Below are 18,086 nucleotides of genomic sequence, written 5' to 3' on the forward strand. Positions count from 1 at the left end.
TAGACTCCCTTCTGCTCGGGAGTCCCCATACGTTTTTTGAAGGGCAGCTTCCAATATCACTAAAGTTGAGGTGGGGGCTGCCCTATAGTGGAGCCCATTGGCCTTGGAGTTTTGATCAGGCAACCCTCGGGTCATTTGTGGCCAGAAGGCCCAGACAGGCTGAGTGTCCTACTGGGAGGCAAGGTGCACCCCTCTCAGCTTGTACTCCCATAGATATGAGTGGCAGGGTGCAGGTGCAGGTGAAAGGCCCAGTCCACCTCTGGAGTATCCCAAGGGGAGACCTGGACAATATTCAGACTTGAGCTGACAAGTGGAAAGTAATGTTCATGCCAGGCAATGATCATTTCCAGTGAGTCACCACCATACCCTTGACAATGGCATTGCAATGACTGAATTCCTCACTGTCAACATCAGGTTAGGGGTTACCACTGATCAGAAACAGAACTGGACTGTCTTAAATCTCTGTTCATGTAGCCAGTTAATTTATGACTTGCCAAATGGGAGAAAGTGAGGACTGCAGATGCTGGAGACCAGAATTGAAAAATGTGGTGCTGATAAAATGGAGTTCCCATGTTCACTTACCTAAACAACTGTGGAACTCACATGATATACTTAGAAGAGATAAGCAAGGAGATGATTTTATGGACGAGGAGCTTGAATTGGAGGTGTTTACATTAACTATAGGACAGGCCTATCGACCTATCAGGAATTGGATGGGGATGAGAATTTGGCATGGCACATGCACCAGTCCCCTAGAACACAAGCAGGCAGGAAGGAAAAATGTTATGCCAAATGAATAAGCTTTCTGAGACAGATGAATCTACACTGGCTTCAGCAATCTTTTTTTATATTGCTGGGTGGGATACGGAGGAGGGAAGAATAGGAATCCTGTGGGATTGAAATTTGCAATTTAAATTGTAGGAGAGTCTGCTTGTTGAGCAGTAAGTACATAATATTTAGGGTGGCCTGATTATGATAGTTAAATGAAAGAATTTCCAGAATTATGAAAAGAAAACAAGAAACCTGAAAAAGTATTTCAAAACCATAAAAAGCATTACAAGACTTTGTGGATTTATTATTCACAAAGGAATTCAAAATATTTCTGCAACCAATAATTAATGTGCAAGGAAACAAGTAGATATTTAAAATAAAGCTAATCACTAATAAAGGGATGACTACATAATCATCAACATGAATTAAAATAGTGCAACACAAATTGTGCCTAATGACTATTAAATTTAATTGTGTCATAAATACATCATTGCAAGTGCGTTTAAGATTGAATGACTTCAATTGCTTGATCATGTTTGACATTAGAGATTGTAAATACAAAGTGCAATAGCCTCCTTTTGCCACCAGATGGTGTCAGCTACACACACACACACACACACTTTCTTGCAGCATATCTTTTTTATACACAGTTTCCTACAGATGTCCAGTGCAGTGTGTGAAGTAGGAGAGGACCCGATGAGAACTGGAACAAAGAATGTTCCACAAATCCACAAGACAGGCAAGCATGGCTAGGATCCGCAATATAATACTGGTGAGCTACAGGAACAATTATTCACATAGTATTCTGATACAATGACATTTATGGAGACCTGGCTCTAACAAGGGTAGGTTTGGGAACTTCATACCCCTGTCCACACTGTATTTGGGAAGATGGGGAGTAAACAAAAGAGGGGGTAATCAAAGATATTGTTAGAGTATCGGAGAAGGTAGTTATTCTTGAGGGTTTATCTAAGTAAATACCTAGCATTATGGAGTAAAACAAAAAAGGTTATGCTGGTGGGTGTACAGTCATTGTGGAGTCAAAGTGTCATCTTCACAAGGAGGATTGCACTCTGCTAAATGGGACAAACTTTGAACAGACTAAGTCAAACCTGGGCACTATGGGCCATCAACAGAGGCAAAACTGTAATCAAAATCTGTAACCTCATGGCTCAGAATGTAGAGATGTTAAATGATGAATGGTCAGCAACTCCTCAGTCACTGAAGCAGTCCATGTCCAAATGTAGCATGACCTGGAAAATATCCAAGCTAGGGCTGATAAATGGCAAATGACATGCATGCCACACTAGGGAAGGCGATGGCCATCTCCAACAAGAGAGAATCTAACCAACATCCCTTGACATTCAATGGCATTACCATCACTGAATTGCCCACTGTCAACATCCTTGGGTTTTCCATTGACCAAAACCGAACTGGATCAGCCATATAAATACTATTGCACAAGAGCAGGTCATAGGCAAGAAATTCTGGAGCATGTAACTCACCTCCCATCTCCCCAAAGCTTGTCCACCAATTCAAGTGTGATAGAGTATCTCCATTTACCTGACTGAGTGCAGCTTCTAAGACAGCTTAATACCAGGGAAAAAAGCAGCTGGCTTGGTTGACTCCCAACCACTTTCAAAATTCATTCCCTACACCACAAACTCATTGGGAACACAATCATCTGCAGGTTTCCCTTAGAGCAACACATCACTGGCACTTGGTAAAAACTTTGAAACTTACTTCCTAATAGCACTGTGGATGTTCATACAACTGAAGGACTACAGCTCATCAAGAAGACAGCTCATTATCTTCTCAAGGGCAACTAGGGATAGGCACTAAATGCTGGCCCAGCCAGTGATTCCTGTATCCTGTGAAGATAAAGAAGGTATAGAACAACAAATAGTAGGATGGGGATGGAGATGGAGAAGCAAATCGATAAGCGCCAATTTAGAATTTAAGCATTGATATTTGGGGTGGCTTCAAATATCATAACAGAAAAAGTGAAAGGAGTGAGGAAAGGAAATTTCTAAAAAATGCACAATAGAACTTGCCCAGCATGTTTTATGACCAACAAGGAGCGAGCTAGTGCTGGATGCAGTTCTGGGATTGAAGTAGGCAAAATGGAACATATTTCAGTGAGAGCATCTTTGGGGATCAGTAATCATAATGTCACCAGGAACAGTAAAGTTACAGAAAAGAATAAGGTATGAAGTGAATTTGCCAAACCAGAATATAGATAACATAAATTGAGTTGAAAGATAATCTGGCTCAGGTGGATTGGAACCAAAAGAATGACTGGTAAAACAGTAAAAGATAGACTCTTGATTTCCAATAAAAGACACCAAAGCTGCAACTGTATACATTTCTTTCATGTTGTCATCTATACCTTTTCAAACCAAGTTGGGAGGAGGTAAACGGATCATGGATTAAAATTTTACCTCTAAGCAAGTGAATGAGTTATGAATTTTACTCTATGTCCGTTTTTTTAAAAATTCCTTCATTAGTTCCTAGCAAGAAATGCATTTGTCACCCATTCCGAACTGCACTGGAGGACAGTTATGATTCAACTACATCAAGCTCACCAATTACCTTGGATTTCATGGGACCATCTGATAAAATGGCTTAAGACACTCTGCACTTACCATACACACACACACACACACAACCCCCACCCCAGACAGACACAAAGACCCATATGCACACAGATATATTGTGTGTGGTGAATTTTTTTGGTACTTTCAGAGTTACATTGCACTTTGCTCAAAAACCACATAGATTCATGTCGAACTCTGAGCTCAAAAACTGCATGAATTTATGTACAACTCTGTTATTTCACTTTTTAGATTGGAATCAATCTAAACATCAGGTCATAGACAGAGAACACAGGGGGCTAACATATTGTCTAGCTATCACCATTGTTAACAGCTAACCCGAGAATGCAACTTTAAAAAAAGGGTTTTGTGATTTACACATGAAAGAAGTGAAACTATCACTGTATTCTAACAGATGAAAGGCTTAACAGACAATCAATTCTTCAATGTATAATTTCAGTTACATCACACTGCAAATTTTTGCTATAAATTCTGTGTTACGATCGAGCCCTCCACAATCACCTGATGAAGGAGCGTCGCTCCGAAAGCTAGTGTACTTCCAATTAAACCTGTTGGACTATAACCTGGTGTTGTGTGATTTTTAACTTGATAAAATGGCAGCAGAGTAGGACACTCCAGCCTGAACTTGTCTACTCTACTCGTTCTTGTTTCTTTTTCCTCCCTTCTATGGTTGTTTTCTTCTGTCTCCTCAGCTGCTCTGCCTCTGACGCAGGGTCGGCAGCCCTGAGTTGGGACACCAGCAACCAGCAGTCCAGCCTGGTGGCAGCAGCCAGCAGTCACGCCACTTAGAGGCCTCCTGCAGAAAGCCCTGAGAGAGGCTGTGGAGTTTGTCTTTTTAACTTTGCTTGTTTTCTGAAGAATGGTCATACTGTGTATAGCTGTAATTTAACTTTTTTTCTTTATTTCTCTATTCTGTAATAGGTGCTCTGTACCTACGATGATATTGTGTTGGTGACATTGTTACACTGTAATTAATCTTGTAATTGAAGAAGTTGTACCTAGATACTCTTGTACCTATGATGGTGCTGTAAGTGGCAACTCAAGCCTTTCACTGTACGAATTTGAGTACATGACAATAAAGCTAATTCATTCATTCACCCCCTACTTGAGGCAATATGCATATATCCTTGGTTATTTGCTGCCAGGGGCATTTTTAAAATATATGTAGTCCTTTCTGTTCTCCATGGCCACCTCTCATACAGTGTACTGAAAAGGTCTTGCGTTGAACTCTCAGATGGTCTAAAACAGTAACTAAGTGTTCTGGAACCTCAGCTTTGATAACTCCTCCCTGCATGGTGGTAAAAACAATGACTGCAGATGCTGGAAACCAGAGTCTAGATTAGAGTGGAGGAGCAGTAAAAAAATCGATATTTCGGGCAAAAGCCCTTCATCAGGAATACAGGCAGAGAGCCTGAAGGGTGGAGAGATAAGTGAGAGGAGGGTGGAGGTGGGGAGAAAGTAGCAGAGTACTGTTCCCTAAAGTGCTCTGCTAGGAGGTGCCCAGTCTCCCCAATATAGAGGAGACCGCATCGGGAACAACGGGTACAATAAATGATATTGGGAATGTGCAGGTAAAACTTTGATGGATATGGAGGTGTGGGTGCAGGTTTTGCCATTCCTGCAGTGGCAGGGGAAGGTGCCAGGATGGGAGGGTGGGTTGTAGGGGATCGTGGATCTGACCAGATAGTCACGGAGGGAACGGTCTTTGCGGAAGGCGGAAAGGGGTGGGGAGGGAAATATGTCCCTGGTGGTGGGTCCGTTTGGAGGTGGCGGAAATGTCGGCAGATGATTTAGTTTATGCGAAGGTTGGTAGGTTGGAAGATGAGCACCAGGGGCGTTCTGTCCTTGTTACGGTTGGAGGGGTAGGGTCTGAGGGCGGAGGTGCGGGATGTGGACGAGATGCATTGGAGGGCATCTTTAATCACGTGGGAAGGGAAATTGTGTTTCTCTAAAGGAGGAGGCCATCTGGTGTGTTCTGTGGTGGAACTGGTCCTCCTGGGAGCAGATACAGCAGAGGAATTGAGAATACAGAATGGCATTTTTGCAGGAGGTAGGGTGGGAAGAGGTGTAATCCAGGTAGCTGTGGGAGTCGGTGGGTTTGTAAAAAATGTCAGTGTCAAGTCAGTGTCAAAAAGGCACTACAGCAATTGGACTAATCACAAAAAAAGAAGGTAAGTTAGATGTTTCAGCTTTGAATGTTTCAGTCAGAGATGGTCCAGGTAAATTTAAGGTCAGGGTGGAATGTGCTGGTGAAGTTGTACTCCTCCCTGTACGTAAAGCACTGAAAGCTCAGAAAAAAAGGCACTACAGCAATTGGACTAATCACAAAAAAAGAAGGTAAGTTAGATGTTTCAGCTTTGAATGTTTCACATCTACAATATATATCTGAGCAGTAGAACCGTACTCTGCTTGCTCCCAGAGTTTCACCAGCTCCCGCACAACAAACTATCACTTTTTTGTGTGTAAAAGTCAGTCACATGGAGGACACAGAAGGTAAGGAGTGATGGCAGATTTCTTTCCTCAAGTTGCGCTAACGAACCAGATAAATTTTTACGACAGCGTTATTTTGGTGACAGTCGCAGAGACTGACGTTAGAATCGAGATTTTGTCAATTGAATTAAGTTTCACCAGCTGCCACGACCGAATCTGGACTCCTGCCCCCAGAACAGATTCAGTATTAATCCAGCGTCATTAACCTCCTCTCTTTACGGCCAGGGGTACAAAAATACCACAAAAACGGGCAAAGCAATCTCCTTACCCACCAGGCAGTTCCTTCGTCTTCTGGAAACTCCTGCCGAACCGTCTCTGTCCTCATTACCGTCTGCAGGAAGATCCGTTGACCGGACTAAAAGAGACGGCGGACCCGCACTTGCAGCGGAAGTGTTTAGCGGTGGGACCAGGTGAGAGTATTTCCGGTTAGTGGCCTGTCGGCGCGGTCGGACGCGGAGCTGGGCTCGGGGGAGGGTGGCAGCCGCTCGAGGCACCGGGAATGGTGCGGGAGTGCACGGTGCTGTCAGTGACAGAGCCGAGGTGAGGAGCGTGTTCATAAACGTTTCGGAAAGGAAGGCAGTCAAAATGGGCATGGGAGGATCCCGCCAGTCGTATCGTGATTGTGACCGGCTATATTCTGACTTTAATTCGGTTAATTGGGGGGTGGGGGCGAGGGATGTGCAGTTATTGGGAGATCACCGCCCCATACCACCCCCTCCCCCCGGACATAGTGGCCCGTGGGATCTTTAACATGCCTCCAAGAGGGCAAACATGGCCTTGGTTTTTCCAAAGGTTGGTACCTCTGACTGTGTAGTCTGTCCTAACCCTAACCCTAACCCCATCGCAGTATCAGTTGGGATTACGGCGCTTGATGATCAAAACTGGGGTTTTAACCTGCAAGTTTCCGGGTAGGAGAGGGATACACTGAGAGTGGTGTATATACGCTGTTCAGGAAGAGAAACTGTATATAACATATATGTTGTGTATAGGATGTAAAAAGAAAAGTACCTACCCTCAACAAGCATATAGTTCAATTCGAAAAGTGTCCTTTGACAAAGAAACATAACTATAGCTAAAGATAGGAACCCTGTCAAATGGGGATAATTAAAAGGTGTATTTTATGAAGAACCTTTTAAAGGATGGAAGGCACAGATGATTGTTTTTAAGAAATTAGACTGTACAGCTTAAATCACAAAAGCCACTGTACTACAGTTTCTATATGAGTAACGTAGTCTGCTGTTTGTTATTCTACTAAATGCAATTCAATAGAAGTACTGATTTGGATTTCATTTTGCTGGTTTTTTGGCCTGTAAGTTCTATCAGTGGTGTGGTTTGCAGCATTACAAACACTGTTATTATAGTACGAGTTCCATAATTAGATGTGCATGTATTTAAACTTAATAGGATATTATGGTGCGTTAGTACAGGATTATGTTTGTGTTAGATCTTCAAATTTAGAAGGCCAGGCAATAAAGGGTAGAACTTCAGAACTTAGTTTTTATATACCTATAAGCTTTTATTTAACGACCTATTATACATCATGCACCTTCTACCAACAATCCTTTCTGCCTGCTGCTGTGAGTCTAGGCAAGACCCCACTTAATCTTCATTGCCCTTTAGATAAACTAAACAACCAAAGTTAAACAATTCCTTTGTCTTTAGGCTGTGTCTTTTAAAGAAAAACACATCAAAAGTGTCATACGCATAAAGACTTCCATTCTGTGTTCAAAGCCTTGCATTGCGAGATCACCCTCCTCCAGAACTGCATATCTACAAGCATCCATTCCCTCCACCTCAACACTCAGCAGCTGCAATGTGTACTATCTACAAAATGTAATGCAAAAATTCACTGAAAACCTTAATACAGCTACTTCCAAACCCACAACCACTTCCGTCAAGGAATACCACCATGTGCAAGTTCCTCTCCAAACCACTTACCATCCTGACTTGGAAATATATCTCCACTCCTTTATTTTACTGGGCCAAAGTCCTAGAATTCCCTATCGTAAGGGCATGGTGTATGTACTATAAACATGGACTGCAACAATTCAAGATGGCAGCTCACTGCCACCTTCTGAAGAACAACTAGTGCTGAGCATTAAAAACTGGCCAGACAGCGATACCCATGTGCCACGAGTGAATAAGTGAATTATTTGTATTGTGCTGCTTTACTTTCCAGTTTTTAATTTCATTCTACCAGTCTCATGGTGATCATTTTAAATATTCAGTTAATAGTTGAACCTAACAATAGCTTTTGCTGCATGTCCCACAACTTATTCATTAGTCCCCTCTGAAAGCAATGGCACAAATGTAACAATTGTGGGTAATTGTCCTATGGATGTAATGGCTCGGTCATGTGTATAATGATTATCTGCCCTTACCACCATCCCAACTCTAATCTTCGACTTTATGATCTCAGGTCCTCCATCAGAAAAAATACAAATTTCCGATGGACAGGGTACTTTTAGCTATTGGTTACTCAGTGTGCAAGATATTGTAATTAATTCTCATTAAACGTAAGAAGTGAACCTGAACAGTTTCCCATTTTTGGTAAATACTGCCCTTTTTGTTCTCTATGACTTCCTCTTGTGTAATATGCTAAATATTTTGAATTGAACTCTGTCTCAGATAGCCTAAAACAGTACCTCTTATGTTCTGATATCTCCACTTTAATAAACCCCCTGCATTCCAGAATGTAAAGCACTTAAAGCTCAAAAAATGGTACTAGAGCAGGAGGACTATCACATGGAACAGAAGATAATTTTGGATTGTGCCCAGTTGATAAGAATTATATCCTGCAACAATTTGAAGAGAATTCTTGGCACAAGCTACCCATGCTAGGAAGGTTGACAATTTACACTCTGGTCAATCAGCCAAAACTTTTCTTATGAAGTCATCAATCACAGCATGAATTATAGATAGATGTGTTTTTGCATACATGTGTTCACCTATATCTCTGAACTCCTTGTTAACAAATTCACCTCTGGTCAGAAATTTTGTCAATTTTTCCATAATTTCAACTTCATAGCTTTCTTGTACTTATTTATAATTCATTAGTATGATAGAATGTTATATTGCTGTAAGATATAACAGGCTGTGAAAGGTTTTCATTTTGCACATCAGCACAGAATTGCAAGAATGCCAAATTTCAAGGGGAATAACAATTTATGCTACAGGAGAAAATGATGCTGAGTGTTTGGTAAGTGGACTCTGGTTGAGGTATTGCCGTAGAGTACGTGCCAGTGCACAGTTATCCCCAAGTTTTTGTTTAAGTTCAAACCAGGCAAAGTGACTGTTATTTCTCATGGGGATTACAGCAAGAACTGGTGTCTCAAAAGCATTTGTTGAGTTGAAAAAGCCGCAATATCTGGGCATGTTCTTTTCATTTGTACAGGACCTTATCCTGAATGGGGAAAAAATTTAGCTTCTAGCAAATAAATTGGATTGAATTGAATTTATTGTCACGTGTACCGAGGCACAATGAAAGGTTTAGTGTCAATAGAAAATTTATATTTACAGGTGGGGGTGTCCCTCAAAACCCTTGCAAGTTCTACAATTCATGCTAACATTTTCTAGTAGTATCTTATAATCCTCACCTACATCTGCACCTTTTTGTAAGATTTTTCACTAAACAATTACAATAAATAAATTCTCGAACTTTAAGGCCATTTTCTTTTTCTCTTTATCCTCATACCGAATTCATTTAATAGTTCTCTGAAAAACTTGTGGTTTTGTTAAGGAGATATGATAATGTTCTATGGCTAAACTGCAGGTGAATCGATTTTCCAAAAATAATTATCACCCTTGTGTTAGATTATTTTTTCTGAGATTCTTTCACACTTGATGCAACTGCAATAACTTCTGTGAACAACAACCAAATTTTATTAAGCAAATACAATACAAACTTTGGAGAAATTCTTAACATTCTTCACCATGCTTGTGAAGAGTGTTGAGACGTTTCTCTGAAGAAAGGAAACAGTCCTTCCTTTATACAAAATCTTTGCATCACAGTCAGTGATGCCCACAAGATGACCCCTCCCCCAGTCACTCCCTCACAGTCACATGCCACTCAAGACACAGTGCAGTGACCTGATCATCTCCAGAAACTATGCAATGTAAATCATCCCGTAATGGTCAAATTGTTGCAAATGTTTTTAACTCCAGGGAGTAGTCAAAATTCCAACTGCAATGATCTTATTGATTTTGAATAGGATGATGATGCAAATGTAAACTGTCTCTGATTAATAAGAGATGGCCATGTAATTGGCTCTGAATGACAAGGGATGAGAATGTAAATTCCTTACAGTCTACCTGTAAGTCGGAGGCATCCCACCCTAGCCTCGGGATATCCAATTTCCCGCAGGTCAGCAGAGCAAATTAACTCTTTAATATCACAATTATGCCTTTTAATAGAAGGTTTACTCAACAGCATTGGTAACTCAGTCGAGACTACATCAGTACTTAGAAAGTTGCACATTCCAGCTAATGTACTTGGAATGGAGACCCTCTGGTGACTTCAAAGCGTTGTTCTCATCAAAACTCAAGCTTGATGATTGTGGTTGTTGTTAGAAGATAATCATTTCAGCCTCAGGAGTTCTTCAGGGTAGTTTTGCAGGCCCATTTAGCGACTTCATCATAAGGTCAGAAATGTTTAGAACTATCCATTCCGCCGATACTGAAGCAGTATGTGTTCACATCCAGAAAGAATGGGACAAGATTCGGGCTTGGACTAAGTGCCACGTAACATTTGATCCACACATACCAGATATTGATGTCTTGAAAGAGAGAATCCAACCAGCAACTTTTGACATTTTGACATGGCATTACACCATGTAAATGAGTCACCTATAATGTACATTAATGTACCTAAGATTTCTCAGCAGCAACTTCCATACCTTTACCTGTAATGGTTGGTAGCAAAAGGGCAGCAGATGCATGGAAGTGCCATCACTTGTAAGCTGAACACCATCCTGACTTGGAAGTGTATCACTGTTCCTCCCCTGTCACTTGATCAAAACCCTGGAACTGCCTTTGTGACAGGATTATATATGCACTTACACTCCTCGACTGCAGCAGTTCAAAATGATGACTGACTCCTTCCCATGAAAAAATGGAAAAAAAATAGATTCACGTTGGATTCCATCTACCTTTTTGAAGTACATAAACAAATTTGCACAATTAAGTGAATTTGAAATTTATTTAAAACTGTCTGTTCAGCATAATTATAACCTTCCTCCTCACATGTTATTTCAAGGTTCTGTCTCCTTGTTCACAGTGGGCACTTGGCCATATTTGATACTTAGGGGATTTGTTAACTTTTCATTGGCCATTTCTCACACACGTACAAGTTAGGCGCAGAAGTACCATTTGACTCCCCAAACATGCTTCACCTTTTGATTAGTTCTGATTGTGACTTGAACTCCACATTATTATATTTTCTGATCGCCTTTGACTCACTTGTTAGTCAATAATCTTATCTATTTGTCTTAAAAGTATTCAATTAATCTGCCTCAATTGCTCTATGGAGAAGGTAGTTCCAAAGATTTGAAACCCTTTAAGAAAATAATTCTCCCCTCCCTTATCTCCATACGATCACCTCTTATTCTTCTAAACTCCAATTGATACATCCTATCCTGTCCAATCTTTCCTCATTGGGTAACCCCTCATCCTGTGTATCAGTCGAGTGAACCTTTTCTGAACTGTCATTGACACATCTATTTCCTTTCTGAAAAGGAAACCGATGCTATGCATATACTTTAGATGTGGCATACCAATGCTATACACAACTGCAGGAAAAATACCTCGATTTTTATATAGTCCATTCCTCTTGGAATAGACTTAACATTGCATTTGCTTTCTTAATCAATTGCTGGACATACATGCTATCATTTTTTTGTGATTCATGTACCAGGATACCCAGATCCCTCCGTACCTCTGCTCTGCAATCTCTCCTAATTTAAACAATGTGCTCCTTTCCATTCCTACAAGTTCACATTTTCCAATATTATACCCAATTGCCAACTTTTTTATCCATTCACAACCAGTCTATATCCTTTGCAGAGTCCTTTTATCCTCTTTGCAATCTAGTTTCCTACCTATCATTGTGTCGTCAGCAACGTTTGCAATTGTGCCTTTACCTTCTTCCTGAGTCATTAACATAATATATAATTTCTGGAATTTAACTCTCCTACTATTACTCTTTACAGATAGACAGTAGAAACTAAATGGAATCTTTTCATTCCTTTTGATTCCAGTACCAGGAATCTTTTGAGTCTTTTAATGTATCCTAATGGAATGTTTCATTTGTTCTTTAAAGCTTAAGGGAATGACTTGATCTCCAGGAATATTCATTTCAGCAGAATTTTGATTTGGAAAAGACACCTTCACTAAGAACAGTCTATCAGTAAGAACTAATTAACTAAATACATGAGGCACCTTAACACAATCCAGTAATACTAGAGTGATCCTGGGACCTCAATTTGAACTTTGTCAACCTGTTGTGCTCTTTTTAAGTCCATGCTGTTCATTCACTTCCAAAATCTGAGATGCATAGCCACTCCAAGTTTAACTTTCTTATAGGTTTGAGCGAGGAATTCATTTTGGGAATTAAACCTTCATTAATATCCATCTGAGGAATTACTTGCTTCTGACTTTATTTTGGGCTGGAAGCAACAACACCAAGGTTGTATTTCTTGTTTTGTTTCTGGTAAAGTAGTGACCCATGCTTACCCATCAATCTTCCACTGATCGTATGGTTCAGAATCCAAGAACATCAGAGTGTAATCATGGTTTGACACTTGCTGCCATTTTCTACAAAGACAGGTAGGAATTTAATGTGTTTGGCATGGTGGTGGGTGTACACCATTTAGCATCTGTACTCTGTTATTGTATTCGAACTCTGAAAGCTAGGCAGTTAAGGATATTGAAGCCGAGTCTCTATACATTTGCAAGCTTTTATTTACAGAGCCACATGTTGTGGATCAGGCACTTTAAAGCTACATGTTTTGTTTAGCCTGCTAAATCCCAAGAAATACCCATCACCTGAATACATTATTATATCAGAAATAGAAATTGCGGAAAAAGCTCAGCAGGTCTGGCAGCATCTGTGGAGAGAAATCAGAGTTAACGGTTCTGATTGAGTGATCCTTCCTCTGAACAGGTGCTGCCAGACCTGCTGTGTTCTTCCAGCAATCTCTATTTTTGTTTCGGATTTACAGCATCAGTTCTTCTGGTTTTTACATCCAAATATCCATTTGTTATAAATCAATATTGGATAAGGAGAATATGGTGTTAGTATGCTAATGCACAATTACATGAAGCTGCTGGATTCGGAATACAGACATGACAGTGACTGCAGGATTACAAGGCAGTGTAGGATAAGGTTCACATGGTATTACAGTGTATTAATGCAAGACTACAGTTGTATATTTTGAGTAATTTAGCAACACATTGCAGTTTTAGTGATGCCATCCCGTTCCTTGATGATCAGGCAGATTTAACAGCAACTCTTCTTATTAAATGATTTATATTCAAGATTTGAAGGATATTCAAGACTAGTGAAAACTTTTATTGGTACATAGTATAGAGTAGCTTGAGATGTCTTTCTGCATCAGTATTCTCAAAGTGTAGTGATCATACCGTTCTCTGTGAAGGGAAATAAAACAATCAGTCAGGGGAATTGACCAGTCTAAGTTATTTAATCTCGATCTCCTATTGTTTGAAGGACTCTTCTCTTAATACTGCACATGTAAAGATCCTGAAACATTGCACTGTAGAGAGATTAATAACAAGCAAATTATGATAAATGAACATGACTGCATCCTTGAGAGTATAAGAAGTTTAATGTCGCAATATGCTAATGGTGGGTGGAGGTGACTGGATAAAAATAGTATAGCATAGACTTAATTTCTCATTCCCGGTTCAATGCCTAATCCTAAATGTCAAATTCAGCGATATCAATAAGTGCCTGCAGGATGCAGTGAAATGATATTTAAATTCACAATGCAAATGTATTCTATTTGTGCTGTCTCAATCATTTTTAGTCTTGATATTTGGTGGATGGGGCTAAGAACACTTGTAATGGAGCTGAACAATGATTTTGTTCAGTGATTTTATTTTTAATGAGATTAAACTTTTTATTTTAAAATGTAAGTGAAGACGAGCTAAAATTGAATGTACTCGATTTGCAAGTGGAAGTTTTTACAATGTCTTCTGGCACAGGGTGGCTTGATTGCTCATCCTTTGCTTGTCGATATACTGGAGTGAGCTTCAGTGTATTTTGAAAAGTAACCTCTCCAAGGTGGTCATGAGGGCCAATGTTTGTCGGGATGACCTGAGCAGATAAAGGTTAAAAATTATCCATATTTCCCCTACATAAAATCACCTACCTCGAGGGGAGCCATTCAACTGCAGGAGGTATTTGCGGATGAGCAAGAATTTGATTTAGGAGCTGAGTGACTATGTTAGTCATTAACAGACTACAAATGTGTGTCTCAAGATGTACATTTGGTCCATATCTGTGGGTTGACAATGCACCAATGCTACTAGTGCACTTTGAGTCACATTTTGAAGGAGAGAAAGATTGTACGTTTCCTTCCACACTGCCTGACCTATGGGAAGAACGTTGTGAAAGGAGGCAGCTCATGTGCCAATAGCATATTTTAGTAGCACTGGTCTTGCAGAATAATGAGGTTATATGGATATTACTCAGAAATTATTGTTTGCTTGGATACTGCATCTTATTTATCCCAGTCTTGAGCATTGCCATGGGGCAAGTATGTGTTGGATCTGATTGCATATAACACTGCAGAAAAAATATATTCTTATTCACAGCTGTGTCACAATGAAGTAAGTGAGATCTGCCCTCTTAGCTCTGTGTTGCAAAATCCCAATATTTGGGAGGTATGGACTGGTCTTGTTAGTAGACCTGAGACCAAAGGTCTCCATTATTGACATATGTGTCTGTGTCTGTCTGGAATCTTGCGACCCGAGTGGTCTCGAAGATCTTTGGGTGTGAAGTGCCTCCAACTCCCTTGTGTTTTCTCCTAAAGCTCTAAGTGTGATCCCCTCATAAGAACAGATTCAGTTGAATAGTTGAGATTGTCACTGGAGAGTCAGTGAATCCTAATCTTTTAAAGTAGAATCATAGAGTGGTTCCAGTACTGAAGGAAGCAAGCAAGCCAGTGGGCTGCTACGTGATAACTAATATCTGTGCCACATGAGTATGAGATAATGCCCATCTCCAATAGGACAGAACCTTGCTGTTGTCTCTCGTCATTCAATGGCATTACCATAGCTAAATCCCCTACTGTCAACATCCTGGGGTTGTCATTAACCGAAAACATAACTTGACCAACCATATGAATACTATGGTTACAAGAGGAGGTCAGACTCTGGGAAAATCAGAAAGGAAAATCAGATCATCCATTTAAAATAGAGATGAAGAGGTTTTTGTTCTGATTTGTGGAATTCTTTATTGCAAAAGGCTGTACAGTTGTGAAGTTAAGGCTGAGTAGACAGAATTTTAATCAGTAAGGGATGAGGCAGGAAAGTAGAGTTGAGGATCAGTACCTCTTATGGTCTAATTCTGTGATGAGAAGCTCAAATCGCATGGGGTAAAATCAGGTCCCACAATACTCAAGCTCAACAAAGATTAACACCCCCATCTACCACCTTCAACACTCATCACCATCACCCCCACGACTGCCACACTGTGGGTATCTACAAGATGTACTGCAGTGACTCACCAAGGCTCCTTCAATAGCATCTTCCAGACCCACAACATCTACCATCTAAAGGAACAAGAACAGTAAATGCATACCTGCTACATACATGCAGTACTTGCAAATTCCCTTCCAAGCCATGCTGGCATCAAACCATATCATTGTTTCTTCACTATTTCTGGGTCAAATCCTGGAACTCTTTCCCAACAGCACAGTGGTTGTTCCTATTCCCCATGGACTGCAGTGCTTCAAAAAAGTGCTCACTACCATCTTCTCTAGGGCAGGTAGGGCTGGCTAATAAACACTAACCTAGCCAGTAAAGCTGACATTCCAAGTACACATGGAGGGGGGAAGAAAACTGGGCTCTTGTTTTTCTGCAAGTTAATTGAATAGTCAAAAATCTGACAGATTGAACATATTTCTATTGTTTAGGCAAGAAAATCTTTTTTAAAGGATATTGTTTAAATGGAGAATATCTGCAGAATTAGGTGCAGAGGGATCTAGATGTCCTTGTTCATGAGTGTCAAAAGTTAATATACAGATACAATAAATAATTTAAGAAAGCTGATGGAATGATATCTTTTACTGTGGGAATATATCCTTTGAGAGAAATTAATCATAAAAATAAAGAGGTTATGCTTCAGTTATACAGGGTATTGGAGAGACTAATCTTAAAATGTGTGCAGTTTGGACTCTTTCTTTCAAGGAAGGAAGTCAATGCATTGGGCATGGTTCAGGGGAAATTTAATAGATTGATACTTGGGATAAACAGTTGACTTATGAGGAAAGATTGCGTTGTAGGCTGGGTGTGCCTTCACTATAATTTAGAAGAGAGAGGGGTGATTATTTTGTGGACATGAAAAGGATGTTAGCTCTTGTCAGTGAGTCTGATACGAGGGGACACAGCTTTAAAACATAGAATCAACTTTCGAGGCCAGATGAGAATTATTTTTCTCAGAGTTTGTGACTTGGAATTCTGCCTCTGAGGCAGGATCATTAAATATTTTAGGCTGGAGATAAACAGATTTTTGTTAGACAAATGAATCGAAAGATAGTAATAATGAAAGTATGAAATTAAGAATACAAACTAATTAGCCATGATCTACATGTAGCAGTATAGTTACATCTCTCCAAATCAGTGGTCAGACCACATTTGAGTTCAGTTCTGTGCACCTTTTGTTTAAGGAAGGATATTTCCTTCTCTCTGGAGAGAGTTCAAATGAGGTTTACTAGATACAAGGAAAGGTGAGAGAAATTGGGCTTCTTCTCAATGCAGCAGGGAAAATGAAGAGGCGACCTTGTTAAAATGTTCAAAATTATGAGTAATTTTGACGGAGTAAAGAAGGATATTCTATTTCCACAAGTAGTTCACAGTAACAAGGGGTCACAATTTCAGCATTGTCAACAGAGAGCTAGGAGTGTGAAACCTCTTTACTCAGCATTGTTAGAGTTTAGATTGTGCTGCCTGCAAAAATGGTGGAAGCAGATTCTATAGGAGATTTCAAAAGAGAACTGGATATATACCTATTTGAAAGCTACATTACTAGAGGTAGAGCTTGAGAACAAGACTGTTTAAATGTGACCTTGGAGGAACTGTTGGGCAAAGTTCACAGCACAGAATTCGATAAGTTAATCGTTGTTTTTAAGTGTGGCCTACAGAGAATCTGCAGTGGTGAGGAGATTGGGTTCTTTCTTGATATGTTTTGGAGCTATGTCTCTTGATTAAACTTAAAATATAAGCCATAACTATTAATTTAACTGGGGGCAGTGTTTTGTAGAGGAATAAGACGGTGTTATTTTCCGGGTCTGTAGATTGTGAAGGAGCAAAAATGGCCTTTGATGGAGTGATATGTACTTCTTGTCAGACGTGGGAGTTTAAAGAGAGTTTAAGGGTTACTGCGGATTATATCTGCCATAAATGCTGTTGGATGCGAATCTTATCAGATCATATGGATCAGTTAGAGAGATAGCAATGAGGAATTTGCAACAGCAACAGTATGTGATGGATGGCAGTTACAGGAAGCGGGGAAAGTCTCAGCTACAGTCACATACATGGGTTAACTCCAGGAAAGGTAAGAGAGGTGGGCAGCTAGTGCAGGAGTCTTTTGTGGATATACCCATTTCAAACAGGTATGCTGTTTTGGAAAATGTAGGGGGTGATGGACTCTCAGGGGAACGTAGCATGAACAGCCAAGTTTCTGGTATTGAGACTGGCTCCAATGCAACGAGGGGTACGTCGGGTTACAAGAGATCAATTGTGTTGGGGGATTCTATAGTCCGAGGTACAGACACATGTTTCTGTGGCCAGCAGCAAAAAAAGCAGAATGGTGGTTGCTTCCCTGGTGCCAGGATCAAGGATGTCTCTGAGAGGGTGTAGAATGTTCTCACGGGGGAGAGGGGCCAGCAAGAGGTCGTTGTCCACATTGGAACCAACGACATAGGAAGGGAAAAGGTTGAGATTCTGAAGGGAGATTACAGACAGTTAGGC

At 40.3% G+C, this 18,086-nt stretch overlaps 1 protein-coding gene and 1 long non-coding RNA gene across 10 annotated transcripts in view; one reads left to right on the forward strand and one right to left on the reverse strand.

Moving 5' to 3' along the window:
• The window catches only part of LOC122551378, a 105,736-nt gene extending 99,511 nt beyond the window's left edge, over positions 1-6,225 (reverse strand). For all 3 annotated transcript variants that reach the window (XR_006312088.1, XR_006312089.1, XR_006312087.1), the window contains exon 1: positions 6,145-6,225. This is a non-coding gene — a long non-coding RNA (uncharacterized LOC122551378). The remainder of the gene's footprint in view (positions 1-6,144) is intronic.
• ube2f (ubiquitin-conjugating enzyme E2F (putative)) overlaps positions 6,201-18,086 on the forward strand; it is a 121,774-nt gene continuing 109,888 nt past the window's right edge. For 3 of the 7 annotated variants that reach the window (XM_043693160.1, XM_043693161.1, XM_043693163.1), the window contains exons 1-2: positions 6,293-6,416; positions 9,000-9,075. In XM_043693160.1, coding sequence (XP_043549095.1) covers positions 6,376-6,416; positions 9,000-9,075 — 117 coding nt within the window. In that variant the 5' untranslated portion in view covers positions 6,293-6,375. The other 4 variants (XM_043693166.1, XM_043693165.1, XM_043693167.1 and 1 more) reach the window with 3 other exon arrangements.

Source organism: Chiloscyllium plagiosum, chromosome 7 (assembly GCF_004010195.1).
Source record: "Chiloscyllium plagiosum isolate BGI_BamShark_2017 chromosome 7, ASM401019v2, whole genome shotgun sequence".
In the NCBI taxonomy this organism is placed as follows: Eukaryota; Metazoa; Chordata; class Chondrichthyes; order Orectolobiformes; family Hemiscylliidae; genus Chiloscyllium; species Chiloscyllium plagiosum.